The 9,480-nt window shown below is 37.8% G+C and overlaps 1 protein-coding gene across 1 annotated transcript; it reads left to right on the top strand.

The window, feature by feature from the left end:
- Nucleotides 1-281: 281 nt before the first annotated feature.
- LOC121759677 (peroxisome biogenesis protein 5-like) lies at nt 282-9,051 on the top strand. Its single transcript, XM_042155343.1, has 15 exons — nt 282-556; nt 1,176-1,304; nt 1,385-1,541; nt 2,896-3,089; nt 3,431-3,679; nt 4,352-4,474; nt 4,770-4,937; nt 5,115-5,308; nt 6,000-6,246; nt 6,511-6,595; nt 6,848-6,957; nt 7,099-7,323; nt 7,840-7,905; nt 8,357-8,451; nt 8,522-9,051. Exons 1-15 carry the CDS (start codon nt 437-439, stop codon nt 8,601-8,603), a joined length of 2,244 nt encoding a protein of 747 aa, XP_042011277.1. The 5' UTR covers nt 282-436; the 3' UTR covers nt 8,604-9,051.
- Nucleotides 9,052-9,480: the final 429 nt, after the last annotated feature.

The following is a 9,480-nucleotide window of genomic DNA, read 5'->3' as shown; positions in this document are numbered from 1 at the left end:
TGACGAAGCCCACTCGCGGGCCGGCGAGTGGGCGTCACGCGTGGCGCGGGCGCGTGGCGAGCTGGCGCGCCAGCCGTCTCGGTGAGACCGGCGTCTCGCGTCCGTCTCGCCTCGGAGGGACGAGATAAGAGACACCCGCAGGACGCGTTTCGGGTGCCCTAACGATAAGTTCCCACATCCCAATAAATTATCTAAACTATATCTTCGCTAAATAACTAATTAAATATATATAGAATTGAAAAAACTGAGAATTATTTATGCTGTTTACTTCCTCACCTCAAACGTTTTCTCTGCCTCAAAATTAAAACTTTTATTTCGATAATTCCATTTCCGGCTGTAAGATTCTCTCTCTCTCTCACACAGCTAGCTACTGAAATTGGGAAGAAAATAAGCGGCGCCGTGCTGCCGTAGGAAGCCTTACCGGAATTCTCTTACTATGGCGATGCGAGACCTGGTGAGCGGTGGCGCCGCCTGCGCGGTGCCGGGGTCTTCTTCTTCATCTAACCCCCTCGGAGCTCTCGCCAACGCCCTTATTGGTTCATCCTCCAAAACCCAGGTTCTCCAATCAATAATATTCTTTTTTTCGCTTCAATTTGCCGTTTGTAATGATTTTATGGCTCATGACTACGCCTCTCTCTATTGGATTGGTAGCAGTTTTTTTGTCATGTTATCGCGCAAGTAGGGGAAGCACGATTTTCAGGTTAAGATTAATTGATCGAGCAATAGAGCATTTCTTTTCGAGCAATTGCTGCATAGCTCGGTGTGGGTTAGCTGACACGTGCTATTGTAGAAGATTATGTTATGATTAGGGCGGACAGTGCAAATTGGGGCTGTAGTACTTGGGGTTTTATATGTTCACCTACCACTTATCTTTCGTTGTAATGATTCTTGCTATTTGGTTGAGACAACTAGGTTTATTGCCTCTGTTAACTGTTGAGAGATTAGACTGATTGAGGGGAGTATGATCATTGTATTATCTTGATCTCACTTATCCATAAAAAAATGGCATTAGGTCAACCCCTAGGTTCTAGCTATTACAATATTTTGGTAGGCTACGGATAGGAGATTCAGACAAAAATGGATGTGGAGTTACCTAATATTGGGTGCTCACTAGAGATCGTATACATATGTCTCATGCATAATAGCTCACAAGAGCTCTCTTTATCATCAAGCAGGAAAGGCTTCAAGAGATACCAACTGCAACAGCTACTGCATCAGATGGCAATTTGCATGCAGGGATGGGAGAACCCTTTAATGCTGCGCTTCCGGGGTCTGAGCTTGAATATATGCATCCTAATGCGCAGGTTGGTATTACTTTTTCTTTTTTCTTACTGATTGCTGGTGGGATCTATTGGATAAATTTCATTATGTGCTATATTTTCAGGGTTCAGAATTCCTTCGAGGCTTTCACTCAATGGATCAAAATAGGTTTTCAGATGCTTGGGATGACATTCAGAGGCCTCAGATTCCTCATTTTCAGGGAAGGACTGGACCAACCAACTTGCCTTTAGAGCATGCTCGGCTTCAACAAGATTTTGATGGTAATTTTTTTTATCCATATTATGATTAAATCTTTTCTCTTCAAGTTATGTTTTGTTTTGACTCGTCTTCTTTATGCGGGTAAATTACATGCTACTTAATGAACAAAGCTGATTCCTTCAAACACAATTGGTCAAATTCAATCAATTTTTAAGCACTATCTAACTAACATATGCAAGGAGAGCATGCGCCCTTCATGTTGTTCACTTACAAGTTACATCCTGACATGGGCCTCATATACACTAGCTTCCCTTATGCATCCAGCCGCTTCACTAATGTCAACATACAATTAGAGAAGTTCAGATTAGACCTCTGGAATGGAATATGCAGTGGATGAAAATATATGAAAGTCAAATGTGAAAATTCAAGAATGCATGAGTTACCCCCAATCAAATATGGAAGATATATGCAACCACAAAGGAACCTAAGGAAAAAAAAAGATCTAACGAAATTCTTTTGTATGCATCGTTTAACATCCAGTAATGTTAGGAGTTATGAATTAAGTAAAAAAATGGGGCAGGAACTGTCAAAAACATGGAGCATTTCAGTTACTTCTGTCTTCTGCCCAAGGTGGAATTGGTGTTTTGACTGTACGTTTTCTGTTGCAAATGAACTGAATTATGGAAAACAACCATTTAATTTGGCTTTGGTAAATCCGGACTGACTTGATGAGATATGTTTGCATATTGCAATCTATTTTTTTTCTCTAATACGATATATCAGTGATTAATTGGGACTTCTCTGAGCAGCAGTTAGACTTGGACCAAGCCATTCTAGTTGTTGTATTACACAACTGTGGGGATAGCTAGAGTGGTGACTTGGGTGTTCTGATATGAGTTGTTGGTGTAATAATCATGTGAAATGTTGAAACTTCAGTCTTGATAGGTTGAAAAGTTTCAGTAAAATGGAGTTGGTAGCAAACAATGTTCCAGTTTCACATGGTGTCATGGTTGTAGTTGAGTTGGTAAAACATCATATGAAGTTCTCTCTTAGGTTGAAATATTGGTGAGAAATGGGGTCGTTGTTGTGACGGAATAGGGTAATTGAGTAATAGAAACAAACAGAAACGTAAAGAGACACATATTTACGTGGTTCACCAACGTTGTGCGGGCTAGTGGCAAACCATGTAGATTCAAGGCTTACTAACAGTCATAAACTGCACTGTTGAGTGAAACATTGTTTCTCTTTGAATTTAATGTATGATGCCCAACGGAGAGTGTTTTTGGCATGATCTAAGATATTTTTCTCTTTTCAACTAAGTCACTCTCACATGTGGGTTCATACTGCCTGCCAGACTAAAGCATTATGAAGTGACTTATGTATTCTTAACCAGCTATTTTATTTTGTCGATTGCAGGGCCACCTCAAAAAGTTTTGTCCAATTTTTTGCACTCATTTCTTCACAGCGGACATGGTACCATACCTTTCCGTCCAGCTTCACTTCCTGTTTTAGGATTGTCTGAAGGTGACAAGCAATGCATACGTGATCGTAGCAGTATTATGGCTCGCCATCTTTTTGCAGACAAGAGTGAAGAATTTATTCACACACAGGTAGTTTTATAAAAATGAGAGTATGTGCAAGTGTACTGCTCTCTATCATTTTGAATATTCTAATCTTTATAAACGTGAATCTTCTTACAAAGTAATTATTGTATTAACATGGGATTTTGGTATCCTACTTCTAAACATAGCAAATATGCTCTGCATCGGTCATAGGAAATCTTCTACAAAATATGCTAATGTGTATTTTTAGCCCATGATAAGATCACCTTTCTTATGATTCTTTTAGGAGTGCCTAAATTTTGACTGTGTAACCTTACAGTTCATTGCTCCTATTTTGATGGTATCTGGCATTGCATTTTCAGATAATTTTGGATTAACCATCATTTCAGGTTAATGCACTTCTGTCATCTTTAGACATTGATAATGATATCCGGGCCAGAGGCCCAATACCTGGGAGATTTCCGGAGCTAGAGGAATATTGGACCGAGTCACAACATATGAAACCTTTGTCTGGTGGTGCAGATGGATGGGCTTCTGAATTTTCACAACAGCTAGTGCCTCATGACAATCCAAATATGTGGGCTCAGTCATTTGAAAGACAACATGGTGCAAATGGTTGGGCATCTGAATTTGAGCATGTAAGGAATTATCTCTTCTTGTATTACCATCATCCAGTATGTTATTTGTTCAAGCTGATTTTCAGCATTTTACTTGGTGGTTATTTGCGACTAGTCGGCTCTGCCGTAATGCTTCAAAAAAAGGAAATTATGGGAAGATTGAGTGTTACAATCTATCCAGTTTCAACATTCATGTCTGGACAAATATTTTTCCACTTGCTAAATAATGAAATTAGGGTTTCAAGTGTGCTGTCTAATGCATCAGTTTTTTCTGTTCAACTTGGTGAAACATATTCTTAGTTTTTAATTTTATATCGCTGAAGGAACACTTATATGTAAAACCAGAATCAAAGTCCCCGGATGGTGTAACTACCATAATGTATGTTCTGAAGAACAATAAACGTTTAGTAGTCTTGAGCTTATCTTACTCCACTTTTTGTTAGTACCGAACTGGCTATAGTGACTGCCGTTTCTTATTCTGACACTCTTTACTAAGACTTTGAGAGAGAATCTCTGCCCTCCACTTATCTGGTGGATTTGCTGCATTTCTTTATTTTCATATAGAAAGTAACAATCCTTGTAAAGTTTCCATTTATACAGTATCTCCCTTTGCACTTGCTTTTCTTGGAAAAGAGCAGGGTTCATATTGATGCTGATGAATATGCTTGTTTAATTTTCCTTGCTAAATTTCAGGAGCACTTGCAACTTGCTTCAGTTGATCAAATGAGAGCTACTGGTGTCCCTAACCTTGCTGCCATGGAGCAGACTCGCATGTTAGCTCATACGCTTGCTCAAAATAATGATCCAAAGTTTCAGGTTACGTTCCATCTTTAGTATGTTCAAGCTGTAAATACTTCTTTATACACTCCTTTAAAAATAAAAGTAGATCCATATGAGAAATGACAACAATCAAGTTACTGATCTAACTTGTAAGAGAAATATATATGACTGAATACTAATCTATGGTGGTTTAAGGGGTTCAATTGCAAGTTCAACGTATGACAAGTCTAGTCCAGTATACATCTGCATACATGAATGTCCTTAATTATTCAGTTTTCTTGCATCGCATATTTTTCCTGATTTTCTTTCCTGTACTGATTTGGACGTGTAGAATTCGAAGTTCCTCCAGTTTGTGTCAAAGATGAGCCGTGGTGAAATCACTATTGAGGACAATCAATTCAAGCCTGCTGGAATTTCTGCACCTGGAGATTGGGCTGCAGAATATGAACAGCAGCACAGTGGGGGCAGATCCTGGGCTGACCAGTTTTCTAATGAACAGGCAAGTTCTGACTTTCCTAAAGACACCATGAACACATGCTTATGGCAAAAGGCAAATATGTTCAGGAGTTTTACTAGTATGCTAAGAACATTCCTGCTTCGTTTCCTTGTACTGATAAGGGATGACATTCTCCAGTCAGCTAAAATCTTTTCTGATCTTACGATTCTTACCATTCAGCTTTCTCAAGGACCACATGGCTGGGCAAATGAGTTTGCTACTGAACATGGGCAACAAGGATCAACAGAAGATGAGTGGGCGAATGAATTTTCCAAGCTAAATGTCAATGACTGGTCCGATGAATTTGAGCGCCAGGTTGCTGATGGAGTGCTTGGCGATTCTTCTGGTGATAATTGGGCCAATGCTTATGACGAGTAAGTCCACCATAAACAATTTGGGGGATGTTAAATTTTTTATTTTCATTTCTGTTGCTTGTTTGATGTGCACTATTTTACCTTTGTTTTGTCTTGGTCTGTCCGCACATATATATCAATGATTATCGCCGTTATATCTCAATACAAAAGTGAACTTGTGAACATATTTTTCCTTTTAATGCATCAGTTTTTGCCTAAGTAGGAACCTCTCTTTGTAGATTATAGTTGGATTTAATTTGATTCTTCTAGACCAATTCTCCATGTAAACTAACTTGTAAAATGACTTCCAACTCACTTCTTTTATAGGTATGAGGTCTTTATACTCTGAATATATACAGAATAATTATGTTTGAATGAACTTGGAAATGTGCTTGTTTTTGCAATCTGCACTTTTGCCTGTGTCTTATTCTTTGTCTGGAAATTGTGGTATCAAATTCACCCATGGACAGGAATGCATTGCAGGGCATGATTTACCTTTGTTGGTTGTCATTGTGCGTTAGTAGGAAATAAAAATACTCGCAACCATGAACAATATGTCGTGTTATCTCATTGCCAGCAAGTCCTTGTATGTAATTGTTTTCTTTTTTAATAGCATGTCATGTATGGGGACTTGTGTCAGCTTTGATCTAAGAATTTCTATTATAGTTATGCGTATTAAGTTTATTGGATATAAATCTGGTTCAACCTGCAGTTATCTTAATGAGCAAACAGCACTAAAGCAGAAATCAGATGCGTCAAGAGGGGTATATGTGTTCTCTGATTTAAATCCTTATGTTGGCCGCCCTAATCCTTTGAAGGAAGGGCAGGAACTTTTCCGTAAGGGGCTTTTAAGTGAAGCTGTTCTTGCTTTGGAGGCTGAGGTTCTGAAGAACCCAGATAATGCTGAGGGTTGGAGATTACTTGGTATAGCTCATGCAGAGAATGATGATGATCAGCAGGTTGATATATTGGATTTGCTACCTCTGTTTTCCCTTCGCTGGACTGTACATAAATTTGTGCTGCTTGAAATTCTTCTTGTATATTTTCATGATTTTACCACTAGATATTCGTGAAATTGATGAGAAATATCCTTACATTAAACAGTTAAAATTTATGAGGAAGCTATTCTGAAATCCGCAAATAACTAAAACTCTGATAGTGTAATATCTAATTGCATTGTTTTCCTCCAGTTATTATCACTAATACAATTCACCTTATTTCAGGCAATTGCAGCCATGATGCGCGCACATGAGGTTGATCCAACAAATTTGGAAGTTCTTCTTGCCCTTGGTGTGAGTCATACAAATGGTTAGTACCTAAAACTTTGAAGTTCAAAATAGAGGTCACAGCTTCTCCTTTGTTTGTTTGGGATTGTTAATTGTGATCGCCATACTGTGGTCACAGATGTCATTATAGATCTCTCATATTCTGCAATCTTATCTTCTTATGAATCTATAGGACTTTATGCTCACACTATGTTTTACCTCCAAAATATATTGTGTCCCCTAGCAATAATTAATGTGAATTAATGAATTTCACTTTTGTTCATAAAACATCCAGAGCTGGAGCAGGCAGCTGCACTAAAGTACCTGTATAGTTGGCTACGTCATCATCCTAGATATAGCACCATAGCCCCTCCAGATCAGCCCGAGAATTTGTATTATGCTGATGTAAGTGTCTACCTGGACTGCAACATGCACGTGAATGTGCACAAACTAGGATACATGTTCATGGTGCATCCTTAGTTGCCTATATTTGTTATATATCTTCAGAGTAAGATTCATTCTGATGGTTTGCTTGTGGATGTATAGGTGGCTAGGTTATTTAATGATGCAGCTAAACTCTCTCCTGAAGATGCTGATGTACATATAGTTCTTGGGGTGCTGTACAACTTATCTAGAGAATATGACAAAGCCATTGAAGCTTTTCAGACATCTTTGAAACTCAAACCACGAGATTATTCACTCTGGAATAAACTTGGTGCAACACAAGCTAATAGTGTTCAGAGTGCTGATGCAATTCTAGCTTATCAACAGGTGATAGTTTATGTCCGATAACTTGGTGATTGATGGCATACATAACCTGGATGTGGCTGTAATATAGCATATGGAAGTAAATATAGATAAAGCTTAAAATTGTAGCCGGTGCTTGACATCCACTACCACTAGACTAAGATCACACATGATATGGAGTTCTCTAAGGCGGAAGTGATCAATAAAATTTGAAAATAGCATTTAAAACTCCATTTGTCCCAATAAATAGGAAACATTTGGTTTTAGGCACGAGATTTTATGTACTGTTGTTTTGTGAGTTAATGAAAAGGAGTGAAGAGAGAGGGAAAAGTAGAGATGGTGTTGTTTCCATTTTAGGAAACGTTTTATTTTTAATTGGACAGAGGGAGTATATTTTATTGCAGCAATTATTTAGCTTAAGTGCTTGTATGTATGTCTTTCAATTGTAATAATCTTTCACGTTTCCTATCCTTGCGAAATAATCCTGCAAAACGCTTCTTTAATTAGATGTTTTAATATTTTATATTTGTTGGCTTTCAGGCTCTAAATCTAAAGCCTAATTATGTCCGCGCATGGGCAAACATGGGAATCAGTTATGCCAACCAGGTAATGGTTAAGCTTCACTTATTACATTGCTCGTAGTTTACAGTAAAGAAATATTGGTTGGAGAGTTAATGTCTATGGCAGTTAGCGGCAATAGCTGAATAAGATGTACAAGCAATTGAAACTGAAAATTCTGATGCTTCTCTAAACAATATAAATGTATTTGATCATAAGTTCTGATGAGCAGAATCATACAGTATGAAAATAATATTTGATGATGAGTTCTGATCTGCAAAATCATTAAGTATAATGCTTCATTCTTCCTTTTTGGATTTTCATGCATTTGTTACCAACCTCGATATGCAAACTTTTCCCAACAAAAACCTCTCTGTCTATCTCTCTCACACACAGACATGCATACATCCATTTAAACTTGTCTAGTTGTCATTTATATGAATTTCCAGAGTATGAATAATATTTGAAACTTGATTTGCTTGCAATATAATCTTCTCAGGGTATGTATGAGGACTCTATCCGTTACTATGTTCGAGCACTGGCAATGAACCCAAAGGCAGATAATGCCTGGCAATATTTGAGAATATCACTGAGGTAAGCAGCTTATACATAATTCTATTAGTTAATCGCGAAGAATATAAACTTTACACACTACACGTTTCAGCTGTGCCTCGCGGAATGACATGTTCGAAGCCTGCGACTCAAGGAATCTCGACATCCTGCAAAAAGAATTTCCCATGATATAGATTTGATCCATAAGCAGTGACAACTTCAGATTCACCTTTCCCTTGTAGATTTACATCACCTCGCTCGATAACCAAATCTCTCTCTCGACGGGAATGGAAGATCAACCAATGAGTTGGTTTTCAAGTAAAACTGCTGGGGCAAATTAGTACGGTTCAGAATACTACAGTTTTCATGAAACCTGATCATATTTGTATCATTATAGTTGATTATTTGCAATAAATATATACAAAAAGGCTCATCAATTCAAAAGGGAGTATGTTATTAATTTGTGCTAGTAAATGTATCAAAGTCTCAAAGTGAACAAGTTGTTGGCATTGGGTTTGATGATTGCAATGTTTTCCCCTTTGTAGGAAGTACTTCTTCACTGAACTTTTTCGAGGGTGTACTTAAATTTTAGGTTTGAGATGAATCTAATGCACGATCTCGCAAGATAGATATTCTATTCTAGTTTATCTCTCCAAATCATTTGAGTAGGACAAGGTTGTGATGGTACCAATTAATACAAGTACACAAGTGAGAGTGCTCCTTTATTCAATTTAAATTATACTCTAGACTATAGACTTCCAACCTTTGCTTTCGAGATGTCATGCCCTATTCACCACTCCTACTTCTCCCTATCCATAGCTACCTACATATCTTCATTATTTTCACTTGAAATTATCAAGTTAAAAATAGCTTGAATTATGTATGAGACATTAAATTTGGAGCGATGACCATAAATATAGTGTATCAAAATCCATAAATATGTAAAATGATAGTATTATTATTAGCAGGTTTTAGTAGAAAGAAAATCAATAGAGACTGGTTGAGGGGGTCGTCGATTCTACCCCACAATCATCACCATTTCTTCTAACCTCTCGCACTTGTCTCTTTTAC

The sequence above is a fragment of the Salvia splendens genome, chromosome 12 (assembly GCF_004379255.2).
Source record: "Salvia splendens isolate huo1 chromosome 12, SspV2, whole genome shotgun sequence".
In the NCBI taxonomy this organism is placed as follows: domain Eukaryota; kingdom Viridiplantae; phylum Streptophyta; class Magnoliopsida; order Lamiales; family Lamiaceae; genus Salvia; species Salvia splendens.
The sequence above is the reverse complement of the archived record's forward strand: the minus strand, read 5'-3'. Positions and strand labels throughout refer to the sequence as shown.

Bases quoted from the DNA above. Each gene is read 5' to 3' on its own strand.
- LOC121759677 (XM_042155343.1), top strand. From the start codon at position 437: ATGGCGATGCGAGACCTGGTGAGCGGTGGCGCCGCCTGCGCGGTGCCG. The intron at 1,542-2,895 runs GTAATTTTTTTT...TGTCGATTGCAG, and splicing joins GCTTCAACAAGATTTTGATG to GGCCACCTCAAAAAGTTTTG. The intron at 6,596-6,847 runs GTTAGTACCTAA...TAAAACATCCAG, and splicing joins TGGTGTGAGTCATACAAATG to AGCTGGAGCAGGCAGCTGCA.